Source organism: Bubalus kerabau, chromosome 4, assembly GCF_029407905.1.
Source record: "Bubalus kerabau isolate K-KA32 ecotype Philippines breed swamp buffalo chromosome 4, PCC_UOA_SB_1v2, whole genome shotgun sequence".
NCBI classification, from domain to species: domain Eukaryota; kingdom Metazoa; phylum Chordata; class Mammalia; order Artiodactyla; family Bovidae; genus Bubalus; species Bubalus kerabau.
Genome location: NC_073627.1, coordinates 128367028 through 128393082, shown reverse-complemented (window position 1 = coordinate 128393082; position 26055 = coordinate 128367028). Strand labels below are relative to the sequence as shown.

Sequence of the window (26055 nt, the reverse complement as noted above, 5' to 3'; positions counted from 1 at the left end):
ACAAAGATCATAGCATCCAGTCCCATCACTTCATGGCAAATAGATAGGGAAACAATGGAAACAGTAACAGATTTTATTTCCTTGGGTTCCAAAATCACTGCAAATGTGATTGCAGCCATGAAATTAAAAGACACTTGCTCCTTGGAAGAAAAGCTATCACAAACCTAGACAGCATATTAAAAAGCAGACATTACTTTGCTGACAAAGGCCCATATAATCAAAGCTATGTAATCATGTATGTGTGTGAGAGTTGGACCATAAAGAAAGCTGAGTGCCAAAGAACTGATGCTTTTGAACTGTGGTGTTGGAAAAGACTCTTGAGAGTCCCTTGGACTCCAAGGAGATCCAACCAGTCCATCCTAAAGGAAATCAGTCCTGAATATTCATTGGAAGGACTGATGCTGAAGCTGAAACTCCAATACTTTGGCCACCTGATGCAAAGAGTTGACTCATTTGAAAAGACCCTGATGCTAGGAAAGATTGAAGGCAGGAGGAAAAGGGAACAATAGAGAATGGGATGGTTGGACGGCATCACCGACGCAATGGACATGAGTTTGAGCAAGCTCCAGGGGTTGGCGATGGACAGGGAAGCCTGGCATACTGCAGCCCATGGGGTCGCAAAGTGTCAGACACAACTGAGCAACTGAACAACAATAGGAATTGCCAAAGGAAGGTGCCAGGGAACACTGGTGGTATGCGTGCATCATGTTTGCATGTGTGCACACAAGTGTGTGTGCAATATGTGTGTGTGTGTATCTTGTCCAGTACCTAGAGGCGTACCTACCCACCTGAACCTGCTCTTCTTCTAATAACAGAGGAACTGGGCTCAGTGTTGACTCTTACATGGTTTCTAATGTTTGAACAAATTCTTTATTTGTTTCTTCCCTGGAGCCTGCCTCTAACACTATTTGCTCCCTTATTGAAAAACTATAGTGCTATCCCATATCGTCTATGGATAAAATCCCAATTTCACTGCCTGCCATGCAAGGCCATCCCTGCAGCCAGTGTGCACCCTCTCCCACTCCCTCTACAAGGAAACGATCTCTGCTCCAATCCCATGGGATGGTTTACTACCTCCTAAGCGATGCCTGTCTTACTGGCTCTCTGCCTTGTTCATGGGACGTCTTCAGCCTGATGTACATCCTCTGACCCCTCTACAGCTGTGCCCCCACCTGCCCTTGATGAATTCTTGTCACCCTTCAAAGCCTAGCTCAGGTCCAGCTTCTCAGCAAAGCCTTCTCTGACATCCTGACGGGATGAGACAGAGGGCTCCTTCTCTTGTATGCTAAGCATGCCCCTCGGCCCTCTCTTTACAGCCCTTCCTTCATCCTGCCCTGGACTGTTGGGAGCTCCTTGGATGTCCATTTTCCCTCAACTAGACTGCAAGCTAGGGGGACAGAGACCACTTTCTACCTCTCTCTGTATCACCCGCCTCAGAGTGTCTCCTTTGTGGGAACGTAATTAAATTTAATTCAAACTGACTTTCATCCAGAACAGAATTCCCAGGGGCCTGGACCTGCCCTGATACCTTGCCTGGGTTTTTTAGTGACTCTGGCCTTTTGGGAAGCAGGTAGAGCCCCATACAAGAGGCAGGAAATCCCAGTGGTTAATGGGGAAGGCTAATGAGTTGTATTGGGTACTTCATCTCTTTGAACCCTGATTCCCTCCCCTGCAAGAGGGTGATTAAAATAGCAGCTTGCTGGGTGTTTGTGCAATGAACTGAGATGACACAGTGCGTGGCTAACTGCAGGTGCTCAGACCATGGGATTGTGAGATCGCCGAGGCAGCTGCTAGCAAGATGCCCGGGGGTCCTGGGAGCCAGCAAATTCTCACCAGAAAGAGAGTCAAGTTTACTCCAAATTACCTTCACAGTCGTGTGTGCCTCAAACTTGAAAGCTTTGGTCTGTCCATTCTCCAGGTACAACTTGAGCACATTGGGCATACACAGCAGAGAATTACCCTGGAAGACACAAAAGCAGTGTCAAAACTGTCCCTCCCTGTTCCTGGGTGTGAGAGAGCCTGTTTCCCTGGCCCTGCCTTGGTGTGGAGAGCAGGATTCTCCCCAACTTCCTCACCACATTGTAGGCTGACTCTTGACATTCAGAGATTTCTGCAAGGGAGGAGGCCTACGCCACATAGATACAGGCTTTGTTCCAGGGCCAGCCACAAGAACTGTTCGACAGGAGGGAGGAGGGTGAAGAGTGAGCCCTGCCACGGGCATGCTGATGGCATTGCGCAGGCATGTATGATATCATCCGCTGACACGTCACTGCTCATTGCCACCTACAGCAAATCAAGTGACAAGCATGCCCACTGCCCCAAATGGGCCTTTCTGAGATTCTCTCACTGTGCCTTGTAGGCTTGGGTGAAATGGGGGGCAGAAAGCTCCCTGAGAGTCCCCTCAACATTTCACTGCCGCATTCTCTGTAGTAAAGCATCACCAAAAGGCAGAGGGCTGCTTTCCACCTCTTGTTGTTGCTCAGTTGTTCAGCTGTGTCTGACTCTTTGAGACCCCATGGACTGCAGAATACCAGGCTCCCCTGTCCTTCACCATCTCCCAGAATTTGCTCAAACTCATGTCCATTGAATTGGTGATGCCATCCAACCATCTCATCCCCTGTCACCTCCTTCTCCTCCTGCCCTCAATCTTTCCCAGCATCAGGGTATTTTCCAGTGAGTCAGCTGTTTACACCAAGTAGCCTCTACTCACTCCAACTATCACTCTGGATTCATGGGACCCCTTGAGGAGTTCTGCCATTCTTGGAGGGCTTTTAGGGAGGGAAGCACAGGACTGGTCTGTGATTGGTGACCCCAGGCCAGCCAAAATTCCTGAGGCAGAGCAGGGCAAGGGAATCATTCCCTTTGGGTTTGGAGAAACCCTTAGGGCTGGCTCTCATAAAAAGTGACTTCTGAGTGTTGAGCTGTCAACAAAGAAGTGGCTGGTGCCCTCCAGAACCTGTAAGAGATTCTAGAGTCTCCAGGATTTGAGCTACAACTGCCCCCCAGCTCTCATCTCTGGAAGCCCACCTAGGTTAGAAGCTTATCACCTATTTTCAGAAAACTGACAGTCTTTTTCAGTTAAGAATTTTGTATCTTCTAAATATAAGGGCATTTGTATCTTTTAAGCAAGACACATTCATCACTCTACATAACTTTTTTTTTTTTGAAAGCCAGAGTACTTTTATGGAAGAAAAGGCATATGTTCATACCCCAGGGCCCGTTCACACTCAACCAGGGATGAGGGATTTTAAACCCTTCACTCTGCTGTCATCTCCTGACTCTGGTTTTAGGTATTTAGAAATCTTAATCTTTGGATTTTCCAAGTATGACTGCTTTCCTTGATCCTTGTGATTTACAAAAAAATACATTCATAACATCACCACATAACTAACACTATTTATTTTTCTCTAAGGCTTCTTCCAATTTTTATCTATACCTGTAAATAGCTCTCAGAGAACTGCACTAATAGATTATGCACAATTCTATGTGTATTTTTACTCAATCCATATATACTTCTTCATGTGAGTTTAATGTTTATAACTTTAATGGACTTATAAATATTCTATTGAGTTGAAACATCAGAATTTCTTTAACCATTTCTCTGCCTAAGCATTTAACATTTTCCCAAAAATTTTTGTGATATATATGTATATATATATATGTGCAAAAGATATTTTTAAATACATGGATTTTTGCATTTAAATTATTTTATAGAAATAAATTAATAAGAATGTGATCCTTGGACCATTTTTATGGTATTCATTAACTTTTTTTCTACTTCCAAAGATTAAACCAATTTAGAAAGCCACCAATTAGTACATGAATGCAGCTACTTTCTCAGTATCAGGGCTTATATTTTCCTTTTTTGTGCTAATTTACTAATAATAAAGTGGCAGTTCTTAATATTTTCCTTTGCATTTCTTTAATGGCTAGCAAATTTAAGAATATTTGAAGTGTTGGTTTCCTTAAGTCAGGCAGAGAAAAATGATACTGTATGATATCACTTATGTGTAGAATCTAAAAAGTAAAACAAACTAGTGAATATAACAAAAAGAGACAGACTCACAGATATAGAGAATAAACTACTGGTTACCAATAGGGTGAAGGAAGAGGGGAGGGGCGTGGTAGGGGTAGGGCATTAAGAGGTACAAAGTATTGTATATAAAATAAATAAGCTACAGATATATTGTATAGGACATGGAATATAGCTGATATTTTATAATAACTATAAATGCAGTATATAACCTTTAACAATTGTTAGCCACAATGCTGAAACCTGAAACTTATATATCAACTATACCTCAATGATTAAAAAAAAAATCCAAACATGGTTTTTCATTTCAGATTCTTCTAGGGTCAGTCTTGTCTCCTGAACCCCCATATTCAATCACATCAATCCTGGGTATTCCATATCAAAAAGGACTAGACAGCATATTATAGTGGAAAACAGAAAAACTAAAGTCACACAGACCTATTCTCCTGTATTTCCTAGCTGTATGATCTCAGAAGTTAATTCTCTTAACCTCTTTAAGCTTCTGTTTCTTCTTTGTTAAAATATCTTCCCTTACAGGGTATGGTGATGATGAAGGACTATGTATACCCAAGATGTTTTGATTCACGTATCAGAGATTCAGTAGAAGATAGGGTCTTTTAAAAAAGCAACCCCTGCCACCATCTCTACTATCAATGTATCACCTTCAGAGGCAGTACTAAGAAGATTCAGAATGAGAGGTGAATAACTGGAACATGTTGAAATTTCAACCCAGAAAAATGGAGTCTCAGAAAGACACAGTCACACCCAGTGTGTCTCTCCCTGTCCATGGTTTGTAGGCACCTTACTGAGCGAGCATAGAGCCTCCAGCGAGCCCACTACACTCCCTCTTTGTCCCCTCCGTGCTGTGGATTCCAGCGTCTCCAGGAGACAGTGCCAGGAGGCAGCTTGCCTGCTTCATGAACAGCCATTGCCGCCCCCGACCAGTGCCACACCTGGCTGTGTCCACTGACGAGCACTTCCTCCGCAAAGTGCACCTTCACGGGGTTGGTCTTCAGCCTGGCTCGCTTCTCTTCTGTCAGGAAGGAGGACTTGGGGACTCCCTGCAAAACATTAACATGACGCTGTTTAGAACAGGACTTTCAAAAAAGCCATGTACATCTTCTCATTTCTTAAAAGCAAAAGCTCTGACAGCTGCTGAGAACTCAATTAAAACCACAAAAAAGGATGATATCCAATTAAAGATCTCTTTTCATAAAATTTAGAGATCTCAACCAAATATGTCTTGTGTGTCTGAGAAAAGCTAAAGCTTTAACACATTGGCCCAAGGCTGTGGTATGATGAAGACAAAGAGAGTTGGCCTGTGAACAGAGAGACCTGAATTCTAACCCAACTTCAGCTACTCAACAGTTCTGAGAACCACCTTAAACACAAATTATTATGGAAGAAAACCAGTTGTGAGTGTGTGTGTGTGTGTACATTTCCCTCTTTGGCCTCCAGTCTTCTTTTCTGTGCAATAGGGGAGTTGGACCAGGAGGTAAAAACAGCATAATGCTAATGAGCATAGGTTCCAGAGTCTAACTACCTGGAAAAAGCCCAGCTCTACCAATTTCTGAATGTGAGACCATGGGTGTGTGAGGTCATAGTGTCCTCATCTGTAAAAGGGATATTACCAATATATCTATCTTGTAGGATTTTCTTTTGGCAAAAATTAAATAAGACAAATATTAGCATTCATATTCTAATAAATAATGTAATGCTTATTATATTAATAAATAAATAATATAAATACAGATATAGACAATTAAACCAAAATATATTTTGATCATAAAATTCTATGTTCTAGAGAAGCAGTCATTAATATTCCAACTTTGGATATTATAATTCCTAATCAATTTCAAATAATTTGAGGATTCTAAGAATCCACTCAGACAAAAATGAGTATTCTTGTTGAAGTAAAATATATATGACATGTGTCTTGTGATCCTATCACTTCTGGTGAGAGGCCTGAGTGGGCTAGACAATCTTCAGGGCGTTTCTCAGGGCCTCTGGGACCATCAGCTGGGCTGGTATCAGCTTTCCCTGCAGGACCTCTAAAGTACAGTATTCACACTCCTCTCTTCTGGGGAACCTCATAAGAATCTCAGGAATGGTACTGGATCATGCTAATTTTCCTCTCTTTATACTTTTTATTTTTTAAAAGGAGGCAGCTATATGCTGTTCCCCTCTCTCCTTACTTAACAAGTGCTACCTTCTGCTTTCATTTCTTGGAAATAGAGTAGGAAAAGAACTACCTAATTAAAATTCAGATGTTCTCCATTGAGATGATAATCAGCTAGATGAAAAGAATCTCTCAACACCTGCATGACTATTTATAGCAATTAGCTTTCAGCCTGGAGAATCTCAGGGATGGGGGAGCCTGGTGGGCTGCCGTCTATGGGGGTTGCACAGAGTTGGACACGACTGAAGCAACTTAGTAGCAGCAGCAGCAGCAGCAGCAATACTGCTTTTTATGTACTGGTTTCACATTATTCCATAGATAAATTCTTCTATTTAAAATAGAAGAATCTCCATTTATGTGTGTGTAAAACACTTGGTCTGTCATATTTATGGCAAACTTCCTAGTTCTGTTTAGGTGAGTTTATTTCCTGTTCTATTTCTAGGAAACAAACAAAAAAGATAACACTTGTTAAATAAGGAGAAGAGACAATTTCTTTGCACATAATCAAAGAGCTGTCTGTTCTACTGTACTTCCTCCCACTCCCTATGTGCTTAGGAATTCCTTCTGCAACTTATGACCAAATAGATGCCCTTCCATATTGTTGACACTTCTATGATTTGTTTTTTATATTTAAATTTTTAACACCAAATGGTGTGGGATTAGACTTATTTTTTCCAAATACCTAAAGAAATGTCCCAGTACCATTTCTTGAATGGTCATCTTTTCTCCCATTGATTTGGGATGCCATATTTATCATATACCAAATTCTTATACTAGTATCTATTCTTGGACTTTCTATTTGATTAGATTGATATATCCAACATTTCATCAATATCATATTGTTTTAATTATTGCAGCTTTATTAGTTTTAAAATCTTGTATCTCAAGGCCATCCTCATTATCCTTTTCAAAAAAAAGATTTTCTTGATAAGTCTCACCTTGACATACATTGTCAAAATCCAAATAAAAATTCCTACAGGGAGTTTGAACTTGCTTTAAGCATATACATTAATATGAGAAAATCTGATGTATTAATAGTCTTCCTATCAAAGAATATAACATGTATCTCCTCTTTATTAAAGAAAATATTTTATTTCCTCCAGTATTACTCTAGTTTCCTTCACATAAGGCCCACATAGTTCTTTTCTTTCAAGTTCTTCAATTTTTTTACTTTTTCCTGTAAAGAACTAGCCCTTGGATTTACCAACTTTCTAATTTTTCTATTTTCCCAAAGCATCATTTAGATTTAAATTTTTATCATTTTCTTTAATGTGCTTTATGCTTATTTTATTAGTCTTTCTTTATGCTTCTGGCACTGAGTATTCTTCTGACCTGTTTTCTTTTTTCTTGTTAAATAATGAAATCACTTTTAAGGTTACAAATTTTACTCTGAGTATAGCTCAACTGTATATAATAAGTTCTAAGAAGTAGAGCTCTAAATTTTAATTATTTTCTAGCTAGTATATAATGATAATTTTTAATTTTCCATTTGATTCCATCTTTACTTAGGAAATTGCATTTTTATTCCAAATGACTGGGTGGTGTTAAGCTTTTGATAGTTATCAATTTGTGCTTTATTGTATTTTAGAGAAGACACTTACACAGTTGCTTTGAGAAATTTAGCTTTTGGGTAGCCTGATATGGGATCAATTAGATTAGATTATTAAATGCATTATTAAAATTCTCTATGCCCCTATTTATATTTTTTTCTCTATTAGTGACCAAGGGCTAAGAAGTATGTACTAAGGTCTCTCAGAATGAGAATTTTCTGTCAACTTTTCCTCCTTGGTAATTTTCTCTTACAATTTGATTATGCACTTTTCCCTCTACCACATACAAAAGGCTCTTGGATGTGTGGTGGTTTAGGATGGCTGTTGCTGCTCTGGGCATCATCTGTTTCTTGTCCTGTGCCTTGCCTTGTGGCTGACAGAACACACTCACATCCAACACCTCACTGGGTCCTCATAACACCCATTAGATAGATAGGGCAGTTATTGTCCTCATCTCTGTTTTACAAAATTCAAAACTGAAACTAAGGGACCTCTGCACAGTGATGCCACTCAGATTTGTCTTGAAACTCTGAGCTTGGTGCCCTTGTCACCTGCATAATCACAGGCCTGTCTCCTTCGCTAGACCATGAGTTCTCGAAGCCTGGACCCACATATGAGTTCTCCATAATACGAGCACATATGTGGTCTTCAAGCAACACTGACTGCCTGACAGCTTCTCTGATGCCCTTTGCCTTCCCCGTTTATTCTCTGAGGAATATTCTGCTGGTGGTACAGGGTCTTGGGGCCAAGAAGGGTGCAACTAACACACAAGACATAGAAAGAGCTTTACCGATGTGCAGCGAACAACCGTGATTGAAAGAGAATCTTCAGCTTCCCTGAAAAAAAAAGAATAAACAAAAAAGGTGTCATTGTCCTGGGTGATACATGAGGGTACATGTGTGGGGTTGGGGGCGTCAAAGAGACTGGTAGAATTACAAAGCAGCTTCTCTTGCCTCAGCAAAATTGAGAAGGACATTGAGAAAGCAGTGATCTGTGAAAGAACTTAAGTTGTCCCAAATGCCACTGTGACCTTAAGAAAGTCTTCAGATACTTGTCTCTACCATCTTGTCTATACCTACAGCCACTAAATGAAGTTACTTAGCCTTTATTTAGTCTGTATGATGGAAGACTCATCTAGTTGCTATGACCACTAGCTAGGTTTATGTCCAAAATATTTTTGAAGAGAAAACAGCAATAACACAGATAACTTAGGTTGCTATTTCAGAAAACTTGGCTAAATATCCATGAAACAAAATAAAAGAATGTGGATAACACTTATTAGATTAAAGCCAATCAGTTTATGGTGTTTGAGCAAATAAAGTCAGTTTAATGAGCACAATCATGTAATCAAATAGTAGACATTTTTGTTTTGTTATAATCTCTTAGGTTCCAAAGGTGATCAAATCAACTAGATAAGCACCAAACTTTTTTTTTTTTTTTTTTGAGGATAGAACTGAACAACTGATTCATGTTTTCCTTTTCCTTTTTCATTGCTACATAGAAAAACAAATACATTTGATTTCTTGCAATATGAAATTGAGGCCTATTTCTGCCCGTGTGTTACTGCCTCAAACAGATAAACTCAACCCAAGGTTTCTAAGGGTCTGGAGACTGCCTCTTACCCATTTTATGTAAGAATAGGTCTTTTCCAAGAGAATTCACTGCAAACCAATGCCCAAGAGCTCTCAGAAGGAGAGTTTGGCCTCATAGATAATTGGAGGAATTAGAGATTTTGCTGGTTTTTTGTTTGCTTGGTTGTTTTCCTTTTGTAAATGGCACTGACACTGGGAACTCTGCTACAAAAGTAAGCAGTCCCAGCATTCCCACACAAGGCATGTAGCTGAGAGTGCAGGGGCAAGCAAACATTAGGTCACATCCCTGCTCAGCAGTCTTCGGTGGCTCCTCCTGCCAGAAGAAGAATAACTTGCTGTGTCAGCACCAAGACCCTCCATCATCCTCTGGACCTCACTTGTCAGAACTTTGTCTAGGCATCCGGTGCCTTAGACATACTGAACCATTCAGCACACCCAACTCCCCAGCCAATGGCGCCTCCTGATCACTTTACTTGGTCTGCCCTTCACCTCCATCTTTGAGGCACAAATTCTGCCCAGCATTTAAGGTAGAATTTGGTCAGCTGAAATACTTCTGGACTCTTCTATATTTTGTCAAACCACAACTTCCTCACAAGTTGGAGGACTCTCCAGCGTTTACGACCCCTTTCCCCTGTTTAGCTCTCTTTTTTAAATTAATTAATTAACTTATTTATTATTTCTGGCTCTGCTGGATCTTCATTGCTGCCCATGGGCTTTCTCTAGTTGCAGTGTGAGAGGAATACTCTCCAGTTGCAGTGCGTGGGCTTCTCATTGCGATGGCTTCTCTTGTTGCTGAGCACAGGCTGAGGCACACAGGCTTCAGTAGTTGTGGCACAAAGGATCTAGTGCGCAGGCTCAGAGTGGGCTTAGCCACTCTGTGACACATGGGATCTTCCCTGATCAGGGATCAAAGGCGGACTTTCAACCAATGGACCACCGGGGAAGTCCTCCCCTACTTCTCTGGATGCACTGTCTGCCCTCCATCTCAGTGGGGTTTATATGACTTATATCTGCACTATGAGCCTAAGTATCGGGGAGTAGAGTCCCTTCCCCTAGAGGGTTCCTTGCCCAGTGAATCGATCTGAGTTCAATGTTACCTAAACATCCAAATTCTAGTCTACTGTTTTAAATTGTGAATACTTTTTCATTTATTAGTCAGACTTTGATCTAACTTGGCAGAGATATTAGTGGCACTGAAAATGTAAAACCCGTTTGCTGGACTTGAGAAATTCTTTGAGAAAATCACCCAATAATTGGGAAAGCAAACTTCACGATTTCCATAACCATATTTCATTTTTAAAACTGAAATCATCAAATCCTTTTCCTGGCTGCCCCACCCACTCACCTTAGCCTGGCAATCCTATTTTCTATACTTTGATGGAATCTCTGTAAATCTTACACTGTGTGTGTTTCTCCACAGTGAGACTGTGGGCTTCCTGAGGGTAGAGACTGCATCTGCATTTCCATTTTCTTTCTCTGACTTTGCTATTATTGCCTGTTACTCAGTGTGTGCTGCACATGACAGGCCCTCAGAGAGGAAAACCACCACTCACCAAAAGGCACAAACTCAAGTACAAACTTGATGTATCTTTAAGGTGGCTTTGCTCTATTTCTCATTTCCCTTTATTTATATTAAAGTCATTCAAACAGAGTTGGGTGGAAGTTTTAAAAGCCAAAGCCTGCATCGACCTATAGAACGTCCGTCAGGCCTCCTCACTCCTGTCACTGATTTCCTCTGTCTTAAGACGAGGGTCACCAGCTCTCAGTGCCAACCTCGTTCACTTGTTTCATTGAGCACCTGCTGTATGCCTGGTCTCAAGGTGATCACAGTCAAGGCAGAAAGTGAGGCATTCACAAAGATCACCATGACACCAGGTAGAAGGTGGTGAGTGCTGTATCAATGGAACTACATATATATCAAGCAGGCTATACCAAGAAGAATTAAGAAGAGATAGTAAAAGTGTTAAAGAACAACAAGTAGATTTAGTATCGGTTTAGTCCAATCTTTGCCATATGTTACAACAGCCCTACGCATCCATAAGGGATAAAAGTGTTAGTTCCTTAGTCCTGTCTGACTCTTTGTGACCCCCACAGACTGTAGCCCACGAGGCTCCTCTGTCCATGGAATTCTCCAGGCAAGAATATTGGAGTGGGGAGTCATTTCTTTCTTCAGGGAATCTTTAACAACACTATATTGTACATCCTTAAGGGGTAGGGCCTATGTATCATTCATAATTACATTCCCCACAGCACCTAGCACAGTGTTTTGGGCATTGCAGGGGGCTGATGAATATAGGACCCATGCCTTCTAATCTCATTTACAGGCAGGTGAAAGGGAGCAGAGAGGAACCGAGATGGAATTCTAAAACGAGGCTATTGTTGCTGCTTTAAAGGAGCCTGGACCTAACTTAAATCACAGCGGATCAGCTATGCCCTTTCTGTCACTCATTCCTGTTCTGTAATAATCTGTGCAACTCTATGGATGATGGAAGCCAATTTAGTACCTCAGAATATTGACTGCTCGTTCATAGGAAAGGTCTTCAGCAGCCTCATCGTTCATCTGGAGGATCTGATCACCAGGGAAAAGCTTACCGTGAGCAGAGCCCCCTGTTGGAGAGAAAAGAAATACCTGGTGCTCATGCCAGGAGGGCCCAGACCCAGTGTCATAGCCACTCAGCTGAATGGCAGCCTGATCCAGTCTCCAGGGCACCAGCTCATCCCCACCCCTACCCAGACTTGGGCTCACCTGGATCTCAGTTTCCCTGTTTACAAATCTTGGATAACATACCTACCATCCATCACCTTCAAGGGATGTTAGGAGATTGTCCAAGGAAAGAGGACTAGCAGAAGAAATCCCCTGAATCAACAGAGCCAGCCAACAAATCTACTACATTCATCTCTAAAGAAATCTGGGGGGGTGTGTGTGTGTAAATTCAGATTAATAGATTTTAACTGGTCCCAGATCTCACATCAATACATAACTGAAGAATGAAAACAAACACTAGACATTCCCAGCCTGCTCCTCTTCCCCAATACAGCCTATATTTTACAGAGACTCAAGTGAAAACAAATCAATAATTTCTATTACTGTCTGACCAGAAATTCTCCCCAGCTCAGAGGATGCAGGGTTCAGAGAAGAGGGCCTGCTGATCCCAAAACTGTCACTGTTCCTGAGACTGGCCAGGGGGCCATGGATGGGCAAAGCCTCAGCTGAGGCCAGTGGACCTGCAAAGCAGATCAGCAAGTGCATTGGGGCTCCTCTTCCCTGTACCATAGGAAAGTGCAAAGCCCCAGGCAGAATTAGGTCAAAATTAGATGTGCCCTTTCTAACTTCCTGGGCACAAATGCATTTTCTGCATTATGTTACAGCACAGAGATATGGGAAGAGAGCTGGGGATAATCCCCCACAAGAAGCCCAAGTCCTTTCTTGTTTCCCAATCAGCCCCTACCTGCTGTGACGGACACCACTGTGAGGGGAAGGCCCTCGGAGATGTGAAATCCATAGTCCTGGAGGAGGGTGTCTTTGTCTATTTTCACTGTGTGTTTCACAGGGATGATGGTCTGGGTTGGGACCCCGGGGGGCCCATCAGCTGTGGCAACTTTAGCCCTGGAAGAGAAGCAGTGTGTAAAAGAGACAGCGAGGGGAGTCTAGTGGGTGGCACAAACCAGGTCAGCCTCAAACATCCTGGAGAAGGAAGATGGAGAGCTGAGTGGACACTAACTCTCCTCTTGAGAGAGAAGGCACAAACACCAGCAAATAAAACAGCAGGACTCAGCACCATGCTCTGAAAGACAAGTCACAAAGTGCTGTGAGTGTGCAAAGAAGAGGCGGAGCAGTTTTACCTTTGTGGGGCTAGGGGAGAAGGAATCAGGCAAGTATTTGCTACCTGGAAGAAATGGCATCTGAGAGATTTCAAGGGTATATCTACCCAAACCAAACCCTGGCACAAGGAAGATATTCAGTAACTGCTGCTGAGTGGATGGATGCATGGATGGATAGATTGATGGATCCATGGATGGATGGATGGATGGACAGACAGGCAACCCAGGCAGGGGGCACTGCCTCAGTAGAGGTACAAAAGAGGAAAAACATGGACTGTGAGTAGGAGCCAGCAGTTGCTCAGTTTGGATGTCTGATGATGACTAATTTTTTATAGGTGAATTGTTTCTTTGGTGATCTTTTCTTTTTTTGCTTTATGATGAATGCTGCTTCCCCTTCAACGTTGTATCTATGAGGATTCCAATATAAAATCCTAGAGAGCACAGAGTCCCTCTATATTAATTGTTAAAAATACGTGTGTTTTCAGTATATCTAAAAGCAGATAAGTTGAAAGTTGTATCTTCTATCTCTCAATATCACAAAGGGAATTTACAAGCTACTTTTTATTTGTGACAAATGGTTTTTGTCTTTATAAGGGTCAGTGGTTCTTTCTGAGGAAGGTCATATAGTGAGAGATAAGGTGTTTATTGTCATTGTACACAACAGAAATGTGGAGGAGTAACAGCTTCCTTGGGGCTCTGCAGTTAAGGTTTTTCATTTATTCTCATCCATTTACCAAATACTGTCAGGAACTCTTCCTAATGCAATAGGACCTCACTTATCTGAAAATCACCTCTCTGTCATTTATAATCATCTCAAGTTTCAACAAGGACCAGGAAACATATTTTTTAAAACTGCCTCAAAGAACCAACATGCATGTGACAAGTCCAAGAACAAAGCCATATTATGCACATTACCCATAAAGGAGTTCCCTTAGGAACAAAGAAAGGATTTCTCCCAGGCAAGCACATGGGTAGTACTGAGAAGTATTATAAGCCAGACCTAACAAGAGAGAAGAGACAGAAAACTCTGATAATTTATACTGAATAAAACCATAGGTATTCCTGATTAAAAAAAAAAAAAACTTTAAAGCTTTGAGAGGGCCTCTCTAAATAAAATAAATAATATAGTACACTGAAAAACAAAAACCAACATTTGTGTTCCTTTGAAAAAGCAACAGGAAGGACACCCTAGACACTACTCCTATTTAAGTGGCAGGAGAAATGCCTGGAATAGTTATTGGAGAAGGAAAAATGATAAGAGGAGTAATAAGCATACCTTTTTTTTTCTCAAACAAATGACGATTTACACTGAGAAAATGATCCACAAAAAAGAATTGCTAGTACTTAAAAAATAAGTTTAGTGGAGTTTCAGGATAAATACATAAAACACAGCCACAAAAACCATCCTACAATCCATTAAAGACAGAACAGCTGAATGTGTATCAGGAACTAGGTTTTCTTAAAAAGTTGACGTAATAACAGAAGACACAAGTAATACTGATGCTGGATTCCTGGTTGGGAAGATTACAAATTCAACAATGAACTGGATGAAAATATAAACTTGATGGAACACTGGTTCAAAAGCCTTCCAGATTAAAAAAAAAATCTAATAAATTGATGACAGTAAGAGTAGCAGTAACAACAACAATAATCACTTGCAACATTCATTGAGCACTAACTATGTACCAGGCAGTGAGCTAATTCATTTTCATGCTCCTATCAGAGGCCAGCAATGATCAAAACTACCTGGTCTTTACCAATGAAAGTGAATAGAAATTCCAGAATGTCTTTTAAAATATTATGTGGCTAGCCAGAAACACGGAGAAAGCAATGGCACCCCACTCCAGTACTTTTGCCTGGAAAATCCCATGGGCGGAGGAGCCTGATAGGCTGCAGTCCATGGGGTCGCTAGAGTCGGACACGACTGAGCAACTTCACTTTCACTATTCACTTTCATGCACTGGAGAAGGAAATGGCACCCCACTCCAGTGTTCTGGCCTGGAGAATCCCAGGAACGGGGAAGCCTGGTGGGCTGCCGTCTATGGGGTCGCACAGAGTCGGACACGACTGAAGCGACTTAGCAGCAGCAGCAGCAGCCAGAAATAATTCAACATGGTGACAAAATCATCACACTGTGGTACTAAACATTATACAAAGTATTAAATTTCAAAAAGGTCAAAAAAGAGAATTACAAAAACTGGAAATAAATGTGGACCCTTTGTGCCAGCTCTGGAGAGGAGATACATTTCTAAGGATTGGAGAATTAAAGATAGGCATAAGATATAAGGGGGATGGTTTGAATGTGAAATTTCAATAACCAATACATCAGATCAGATCAGTCGCTCAGTCGTGTCCGACTCTTTGCGACCCCATGAATCATAGCACGCCAGGCCTCCCTGTCCATCACCAACTCCTGGAGTTCACTCAGACCCATGTCCATCGAGTCAGTGATGCCATCCAGCCATCTCGTCCTCTGTCGTCCCCTTGTCCTCTTGCCCCCAATCCCTCCCAGCATCAGAGTCTTTTCCAATGAGTCAACTCTTCGCAGGAGGTGGCCAAAGTACTGGAGTTTCAGCTTTAGCATCATTCCTTCCAAAGAAATCCCAGATTCAACTAAATAAAAAATTGGATAACTACATAGAAAAGCACAAAGAGAAATTTAAGTGCAAAAAAGCTTTTAACTTCTTCTTCTTATAAACAAAAATTAACTCAAAACAGATCACAGATCTAAATACAAGAGCTAAAATTATACAACTCTTAGTAGAAAATATAAGAATATCCCTTTGTGACTTCGGTGTCATTTTAGATATGACACTAAAAGCACAAGCAACAAATGAAAACATAAATAAACTGAACTTCACAATTGAAAATTTTGTGCTTCAAAGGACACCACTGAAAAAGTGAAAAGGCAATGCCCAAAATAGGAGAAAATATTTGCAAACCATATATCTAATGGGACCTCCCCGGTGGCTCAGACAGTAAAACAAACTGTCTGTGATGCAGGAGACGGCTTCAATCTCTGGGGTGGGAAGATCGGCTAGAGAAGGGACTGACTACCCACTCCAGTATTCTTGCCTGGAGAATTCCATGGGAAGCCTGGCAGGCTACAGTCCATGGGGTTGCAAAGAGTAAGATAAGGACCTGGTATCTAGAATATATAAAGAATTTTTATAATACAGTTAAACAAAAAAGACAAATAACCCAAATAAAAATTGGGTGAAGGATTTCAATAGACATTTCACCAAAGAAAATACACAGTCAATAAGGACATGAAAAGATTATTAGCAGTTATGGAAATACAAATCAAAACCACAGGGACATACCACTTCACACCCACTAGAATGGCTATAATCAAAAAGATAGATCAAGTGCTGACGTGGAGAAAAACGAAACCTCATATAGTCTTGCAATTCCTTAACAGACTAAACACTGAATGACCCAGCAATTCCACTCCTAGGCATACATCCAAAAAAACTGAAAAGCATATGTCCACACAAAATTTGCACGCAAGTGTTCGTAACAACATTACTTATAATAGCTCCAAAGTGGAACCAATCTAAGTCTACCTCAACTAAGGACAAAAACAATATTCTATAGCAGAGTATTATTCAGAAATACAAAGGAATGAAATACTGATATGCACTATAACATGGATAAACCTTGAACACATCATACTAAATGAAAGAAGTCAGTCACAAAAGACCACATACTGTATGATTCCATTCATGTGCTATGTCCAGACTAGATAAATCTATAGAGACAGAAAGTAGATTAGTGATAGCTTAGTGATAGCCTAGGGCTGGGGAAGGAGGGTTTAGAAAGGAAATAGAGAGTGACTGCTAATACATTCAGAGTTTCTTGTTGGGGTGATGAAATTTTCCAAAATTTATTGTGGTGGTGGTCTCACATTCCTGTGAAAACACTAAAAATCAGTGAGTTGTGCATTTTAAGTGAGTGAATTGCATGGTATGCAACATATAGATAGAGCTGTTGGAAATTAGTAAATCAACTTATAAAATCCTGGAGGGAAAAAGCTTACACTAAAAATATATGCAGAATGGACATAAAAACATGCAGTAAATACCCAGACTTCACATCCTCAAAGCAAGGGAGTGGAAAACTCACACATGAAGAAATAAAGCTTGTAAATAACAGAAAATGTACAACTCTGGTGATTAAAGAAGAACAACTGAATGGACTACAGAGAACTATTACATGTCACTAAAGCACCACATAGGAATAAAAATAATAAAGTCCAACATGTGTGGGCCCTGAGATTTAAGGGGGACCAGATAAATTGGCTGCTTACTCTCTTTGGAAAGTCATCAGGGAAATTATAATATGAATTTAAAATTTGATCATTTTCTTTGACCTTCTGTTACCATTTGGAATAACATTCCTCAAAGTAATATGCATCCCCCTAAAATATAAAACACTGTTTGCACTAGACTATGAGTTCCTAGAAGACAAACATTCCCTTGTATCATAAAGCCCTAGAACAGAGTGTGAGCTCAAAACACCCTGGCAATTGTGTATTCAAAAATATTTACCATAGCTTTATTTATAATAGTTGAAAAAATTGAACCATCCAACAGAGAATAGATCAAGCATAGTAAGGAATTGCCCCAAGACTCTTCAAAAATGAAAGGCCACAAGCCTGTGAAACTTAGACATACATGGAAATATAGCTTAGAAAATACTCTTCCAAACTGCCCAAACCCCCTTGTGTGGATTATTCTGCCCCTACAACTCCCCATCACCTACAGGATAAAAGTTAAACTCCTCAACCTTACCCTCTTGGTCTTTTGTCTTTAGGTCTCAAGTCCCAGACAACATTCTCCACCCACTCTCCTTCCCAGGCCTTCTCTCCAGCCTAACCTTTCCTGCTGCACCAGTTTTACATCTGGGCTTCAGTTCATGCAGCTGCCTCACAGGAAACTGTGAGGCCAATCAAAATCCAGCTCAAATGCTACCTCTTCCAAAAATGCTCCTCTGATTTCCTAGCTAGACACAAGTTCACTCATCTCTGAGCCCTTCTGGCCTTGAGCACCTCAACTGTCAGTGACAGCTATTTGATTCCTTATATCATCACCCCACATAGAGTGCAAATTCTCAGAATTCAGGAACCATTTTTTACCCACCTCTGTATTTCTCACTATATCGAGTGAAGAACTTTGCCCACAGAAAGCATCTCTATTTATTAGGTGAATATATGAGCAAAATACTGAATATAGAGAGCATGATACAAAATAGTACACCTAATATGATTAGCAAAGGTGGAAATGTATATATAGCCACTAATAAATAGCAGTAAATTTGAATATGACAGACTTCAATGTTTGTCATTTGTCCTGTAAGTTTGCTTAATTTGATATACAGTGCAGCCTTTTGACTATGAGTCCTAATCAGGACCCATCTTCTCCATATCCCAGAGCTCAATAAATGGTATCTGGAGAACAGTGATCAGTTGCCAAAGACACACTCCTGGAAGTAATCTTTGACTTTACCCTGCTCTCACCCCTAGTATCCTATCAGTCATGACTTCAAAACTCTCTAAAGATGTCTATTTCTCTCTGTCTCCATGACCACCATTCTATTTCAGGACCTTGTCACCTGTCCTACAGACAGATTTCTCTAAGTGTCTCCTCACTGGTCTTCCCACTTTTCGTTCTTTTTAAAAAAAATATATCTATTTATTTGGCTGTGCCAGGTTTTCATTGCAGCATGCAGAATCATTTAGATGTGGCATGTGAACTCTTAGTTGCAGCATGTGTGATCTAGTTCCCTGATCGGTGATTGAATCCAGGCCCCCTGAATTGCAAGCATAAAGTCTTAGCCACTGGACCACCAAGGAAGTCCCTCCCCACTTTTCATTCTTGTCTCACCTAAATGACTCTCCATCCAGCAAGTAGATTGATATTATATTAATAAGTGCAATCCTGCTCATATGTCTGCCCTGAATGAATGACTTAATCCAAAAACCTTAGTATGGCTTAATACAGCCCCTGCTCGCCACTGAAGCCTCTACAACCAAGCCATTCACTCTCTCAGTATTTTTGTTCTAGCCAGACAAGTCCCTTTGGAGTTCCTCAAACACACAAGGTCTTCCTTCTGCCTAGAATATCCCCTAGCCCTTGACACAGCTCTCAAAACACCCCACCATACACTTCACCTGCACAGCTCCTACTCAATCTTCTGTTTTTGGTGGAAATACCCCTCTCCCTCTGCTGAACCTGTACACAAAACTGTACATCAATTTTTGAAACATATCATATTTGTAATGACCAGTGTGAAGTCTCTTGTCCTTTCTAGACAATAGCTCATATAGTACAATCGTGTCTTTCTTGCCCCCATGTGCTGAATTCAATGCTAGGCATAGAGTAAGGCTTAATAAATGTTTACAAGACTAAAGAAAAATACAAACCTTACCACGTGGTTAGAACAGAATTCATTTGGATGCTTTTCAAGTGAGTAGTCTTCATTTATCTGACTTTTCCATTTGGAAGGGTGTGCTCCCCAACAATGGTAGACAAACGAGGCCCCGCTGTGTTGATTAATCCCTGGGCAGTGTCAGGAGCTTTGGCCCAAAGTCTGGATTTGACATTTTCCCCGAAGGCCACATCTAGGCTTTTGTTTGGAAAGGGATTGCTTAAAAACAGGACAAAGCCATAGTCTCTCCTCGAAAAGAATGTTCGACAGGGAACTGAAGGAAATGATCTCTGCAGCAAAATTTCCTCCTCTGAAGAATCTTATAAACATCAAACTAAACGCTGACAATCCAAAAGCCTCTGTCTGCTGCCTTTGGAATGGTTTTAAATCACAAATCTGAGATCATTCCTGTGGTTTTACATCGGAACAGCATAAGACCTGGCGACACTAATAGAAATTTTATCAGATAACTGGATCCTAAGGTAGAACTGGAAAACACATGTTAAATTTATCATGAAAATAGCTTCATTCTATATTTTATGGGTTATAAATTCACATTGAGCTGATCAATAACCCCAAGAAGAAAAAAAATACCAGATGGAGACAGATTAGGCTTCAAATATTCTCTGGCTTTTTATCTGCTCTCTAATAGGCTGTGAAATATATTTGCCCCTATCTTGTAACAACAAAGAATTCACCTCTGACTTCCAGCAGGATGTGGAGAAACTATTTTGAATCTGTGTTTAAACACTGTATTATGTTCAGCTTGAGTGATTTTAAAAGTGAACGTCTGGTATAAACTGGATTTTTAATCTAAAGTTTATTCAAAGAAAGAAGAAATAGAGGGAGTGGCCTGTTTCAGAAAGAAATTTCTCTTGTAGTCATAATCACAGGACTAGGCTTGTGGCTGTGATAGTTTCTAGAGACCACTGAATGTATATCTTGTGTGTACAGTGCTATATGGCAAAAGCTTACAGCTGAGAGGAGAAAGTATTCCATTGCTACTTTAAAAAAGAGGTTCAGAAGACAAGGGTGACCCTACAGACACAGCACAGAAACTTTCTAACCTGTTCTCTTAAAATCTTTCCCTTTTGTCCATGGTCAAATAGCAATAAAAAACTGGTACCTGAAATGGTCTTTCTACACCATTAGGAGTATTAGAAAGGTCAAAAACACCATTCCTATAACTAGTAAACAGACTATGGTTATAATGAACCAGCAAATTTAGAAGGAGGGAAAAACCAATAGCCAAGACTTCTGACACAGAGATGCCATGATGCATGTTTGCACATTTGTGAATACATATGCCTGTGTGTACATGTGTGTGTGCATATGTGTATTCATTAAACATACATGTGTGCACATTAGATTAATACTAATACACACTAATATTAAGATTAAATATAAATTGAAAGAAATCTTTTTAAGCTTTGAAGTTTATAAAACCAAGCACCAAGAAGAAAGCATGAAATTCATCAAACTCCTTAGATTTTTTTAAGTCTTGACCTATAAAACCAACATTTCTAGATTACACATAAGAGAATTCAGTAAATCTTACACAAAATTGTTTCAATCATACAATAAAATTATTCTAAAGCTCACATGGAAAAGGCAGATAAGAATATAAAATGGCAAATGAAGAGAACAAAAGTCTAGTTTAACAGACAATAAATATAAATAGTTTTAATACAGGTGTGTGAAAGAAGGCAGTTAGATCAATTAAACAGAATAGCTAGCCTAGGAAGAGATACAAGTTTTCACCCACAGACACAGGAATTTCATATATGATAAAATGAGACCATAAGTCAGTGAAGAAAGGAAAGGTTACTCACAGTTAATGGTGATGCAAACACTACTTATTTTGGAAAAAAACAAGCTAGATCTTTATTTCACAGCCTGTACTAAAATAAACACCAAAGTAAAAACTTAAATATAAAATATCTTAAACTATCAAATTGAAAATTAATTAATTAATTATTGGGTAAGGATTTTCTAAGCTTTGAACCAATCAAAGAAATCAAGAGATTATCATTTAACTATATAAAAATCAAAAATTGTAGGTATAAAAAAATGGTATAATTAAGCAAAAAACTATTCTATAACATGTCCTTCTCATCTCATTTTATCACCTCCCTAGTTATAGAAAGTGGTAAAGAAGGTGACAATTTAGTACAAAGTAAAATGGTTAAAAATTAGTTTATAATGTAATGTCACTATGTTATAGCTTTTATTAAGTGGTTTGTATTACACTATTTTTACAGAAATTCAAAACATGCCACAGAGACTATTTGAGGGGGTTAGCTATTTCTAAAAGAGCACTGACACTGTAAATGTTATTTTTATATTGGAATGTGAAATCAAGTGGTAAAATAGCAGTCATCTTAATAATATCTGAGTAATTTTGCATTTCTACAATTATTGGTATCACTAAGCTTCCACCCTACCCAAGCATGCACACACACACATTCAAACTGAGTGCCACTATCTGAATTTGACTAGGGATTGTCCACTCATTTAAAATTGAAGAAATCAAAGTAACTTTGAAAGTTGACACTCTTCCCCAGAAAAAACCATTTTAAGATGCCTTATAAAGCTCTAATATTACCCAAGTTCATAAAAATTATAAATTTGTTTAATAATGTTTGGAAATGGAAATTGTTATTTTTGACTAATTTCTTCCTAGACAGTTCAATTAGTGTTGGAGATAAAATTTAACTTTATGGGAAAAATGGCAATTATAATTAAGTAAGTACAACCAGCTAAAATGAGTAGAAGCTTTTAAAGGTCTGAAAAGATAGCAAGATTGTTGAAAGATGCATGTAAACTTATGACTGCAGATTAATTTCTGTTTCCTTTTCTCTGGACTATAAAAAACACTTCAATGAATTTTTTTCATTTCTTGACCTGGCTGTCAGGAAATGCAGAGCCAATGTTAGTACTCAAATGCTAAATCCTACATCTAATTGGTTTTCTATTCTATCTATAGAATTTCCAGTCTTTATTTAAAAGTTTTTATGCATTTTAAAACTATTAATCATCAAAAATTCCATTTGGAAGAAGAAACAATGCAAAATTTAGATATATTTTAAATAAATAAAAATAAGTAATATAGTCCCTGACTGTGAAAGCCCTTAATCAATAAAAATTTATTGAATATCTACTTCATACTATGTATGCATTCTTCTAGGGCTGAAGATACTTTTTAGACAAGATAGTTATGGTCTTTGGTCTTATATGTGGCAGGAGGGTTGGGGGAGAAGAGTCATATATTAAGCAGGCAGGGGGTTAGGCAAAGAACAAGCAAACAAATGGATATATTGTTATAAACTGTGGCAAGGAAGTAGGAGGAACAAGATGAAGACATGAAACCAGGATGAGATTGTAAAGGGACTTGTAGGCTATGGTATGGTGGCAGGTGGTCACTGAATGGTTTGGGATGGGGTGGAGCCAGAAGCGAGCATGTGGGACAGGAGCAGTGTGTATTTTGAAAAGCTTACTATGGCTTCAGGGTGGAGCAGAGAAAGAGTGAGTGACTATGGCAATGCCCTCTTGGGACAGAGAGGTGGACAGAGTGGAGATATGTTTGAGGATGAACTGACAAAAGTTGCTGATGGGGTAGATACAGAGTATGAGAGAGAGGAAAATTCAGGATGACTCACAGGTCTCTTGGTTAAGCAATTCTGTGGAAGGTGGTACCATTTACTCTACTTCAGGAAAACAAATTATGCTTTTCAATTCTTGACCATTTTCAACTAATCTGAAGACAGAAGAACCCAGCTTGAATCAAGGTTGCAGGATTAGAGATGAGAAACAATTTCAATAAGACTACATGTGATTTATCCTGCTGCTGCTGCTGCTGCTAAGTCGCTTCAGTCGTGTCCGACTCTGTGCGACCCCATAGACGGCGGCCCACCAGGCTCCCCCGTCCCTGGGATTCTCCAGGCAAGAACACTGGAGTGGGTTGCCATTTCCTTCTCCAATGCATGAAAGGGAAAAGTGAAAGTGAAGTCGCTCAGTCGTGTCCGACTCTTCGTGATCCCATGGACTGCAGCCTACCAGGCTCCTCCGTCCATGGGATTTTCCAGGCAAGAGTACTGGAGTGGGGTGCCATTGCCTTCTCCAGTGATTTATCCTAGAAACACAGAAATAATGCCTTCCATGGACACTTCTAGGAATCACTCCCTCTTTTTCTTCTCTTTCTAAAGCACTTGGAAAACAAACTTCCTACTAATTTCATGGAAAGATGCTCAACATCATTAGCTATCAGGAAAATACAGATCAAAACCATAATGAGATACCACTTCACACCCACTAGGATGTTTATAATAAAAAATAGCAGATAATAACTGTTGCCAAAGGTGTGCAGACACTGGAACCTTCATGTCCTGGTGGTGGAAATGCTTTAGAAAACAGCCTGGCAGTTCCTCCAAAGCTTCAACATCAAGCTGCTATATGACCCAGCTATTCTAATCCAAGTATAAACCCAACAGAAATGAAAACATATGTTCAAATAAGAAACGTTTATAGTAGCATTATTCACAATAGCTCCCAAGTGGAAACAACTCAGGTGTACATTAACTGATGGACAAAGAATATATACCATAATAGAATATTATTTGGCAATAAAAAGGAATGCAAGCACTGTTTACAACAGCCAAGATATGGAAGCAACCTAAATGTTCATTAACAGAGGACTGCATAAAGGAGGGGCAGTACATATTTACAATCGAATATTACTCAGCCATCACAAAGAATGAAATAATATTTGCAGCAATATGGATGTGGACCTTAAAATTGTCATTAGAAAAGACCCTGATGATGGGAAAGATTGAAGGCAGGAGGAGAAGGGGACGACAGAGGACAAGATGGTTAGATGGCATCACGGACTCAATAGACATGAGTCTGAGCAGGCTCCAGGAGACAATGAAGGACAGTAAGGCCTGGAGTGCTGCAGTCCATAGGGTCACAGAGTCGGTCACAACTGAGCAACAATAAAAATTGTCATACTGAGTGAAGTAAGTTAGACAGAGAAGTAGAAACATCATATGACATCCCTTATATGAGGAATCTAAAAAACATGATACAAATGAACGTATTTATAAAACCAAAACATACTGACAGACTTAAGAGAATGAACTTAAGGTTGCAGCGGCAGTGGGGGGCGGAGGATGGGGGAAGTTAGTTAGGGAGTTTGGGATGGACAGGTACACACTGCTATATTTAAGATGGATAACTAACAGGGAACTCTACTCAACGCTATGTGGCAGCCTAGGTGGGAAGGGTTTTGGGGGAGAATGGATACATGTATATGTATGGCTGAGTTGCTTTGCTCTCCATCTGAAACCACTATGACATTGTTAATCCACTCTACTCCAATACAAAATAAAAAGTTTTTAAATAAAAGGAATGCACACTGATGCATATTATAACACAGATGAACCTCAAACACATTACACTAAGTGAAAGAAGGCAGTCACAAAGACAATATATTGTATGATTCTATTCACAGGAAATATCCAGAACAGACAAATCTAGAGAAACAGAAAGTAGATGAGTGGTTGTCTAGAGCTGGGGGAGGGGCAAATACGGAATGACTGTTAATGGGTATGGGGTTTCTTTTGGGGGCATCGAAAGTATTCTAAAATTAGATTGTGGTAGATTGTTGCAAAATTCTATATATACACTAAATATATACTGTATATACACTAAATAAATCTGTACATTTTTAAATGGGTAAATTTTATGTTATGTGAAACATATCTCAAAATAGATGAGGGAAAAAAAACTTCCTAGATGTTGCCTTTTATTTACACTCTGTGAGAGAAGCTAGATATTAGAGAGTTACATGGGCAAATATTCAGGTAAGGCCAAGTCAAAGTTACACAGGTCTTTTTCTGCAGGACTTCTCAGAGCCTTTAATGTGCCAAAACGCACTATGAATTACCAAGAGTGGGTGGGTAGGAATCGGATATAGGTTGCATCACACACACACCACACACAACTAGGTTTTGCAGAACCCACTTCAGAAAACAATGTATCTAGGACTTTTCCCATTTATTCACCAAGCACTACCTGAGTCCTTGCAGTCTCCTGGAACTCAATCGGGGCTATGAGGTGAGGCTGATACTTTCCCTGCCTTCCACTGAGCTTGTATAGAAGCTCAGAAGAAAGAAAAGGGATGTGCTCAAATTTAAGCTGAACACATCAGGAGAAGCACAATGCTGATGCTACAAACTAAATACTATGGGACCCCTTGGGAGAGATTAATTCTGGCTGTGGACTGTGGAACACTTCATGGAAGACCCAGCATTTCAGCCAGACCGTGAACTGTGAGTGGGGTCTAGACACATGGAGATGGGAGGAAGGGATGTGGCACAGGAACCCAGGTCTAGGTGGTGGAAGGGGAAGTTGGGTGCTTGGGTCGGGGAACAGCGAGTAGGTCATTTCAGC

At 40.0% G+C, this 26055-nt stretch overlaps 1 protein-coding gene across 1 annotated transcript in view; it reads right to left on the bottom strand.

Moving 5' to 3' along the window:
- FRMPD1 (FERM and PDZ domain containing 1) overlaps positions 1 to 26055 on the bottom strand; it is an 82788-nt gene that overhangs the window by 16862 nt on the left and 39871 nt on the right. Inside the window, exons 3-7 of the mRNA XM_055578564.1 lie at positions 12804 to 12961; positions 11859 to 11961; positions 8553 to 8598; positions 4987 to 5094; positions 1865 to 1960 (exon numbers count right to left, since the gene is read on the bottom strand). Of these exons, the coding sequence (XP_055434539.1) occupies positions 1865 to 1960; positions 4987 to 5094; positions 8553 to 8598; positions 11859 to 11961; positions 12804 to 12961 (511 nt within the window). The remainder of the gene's footprint in view (positions 1 to 1864; positions 1961 to 4986; positions 5095 to 8552; positions 8599 to 11858; positions 11962 to 12803; positions 12962 to 26055) is intronic.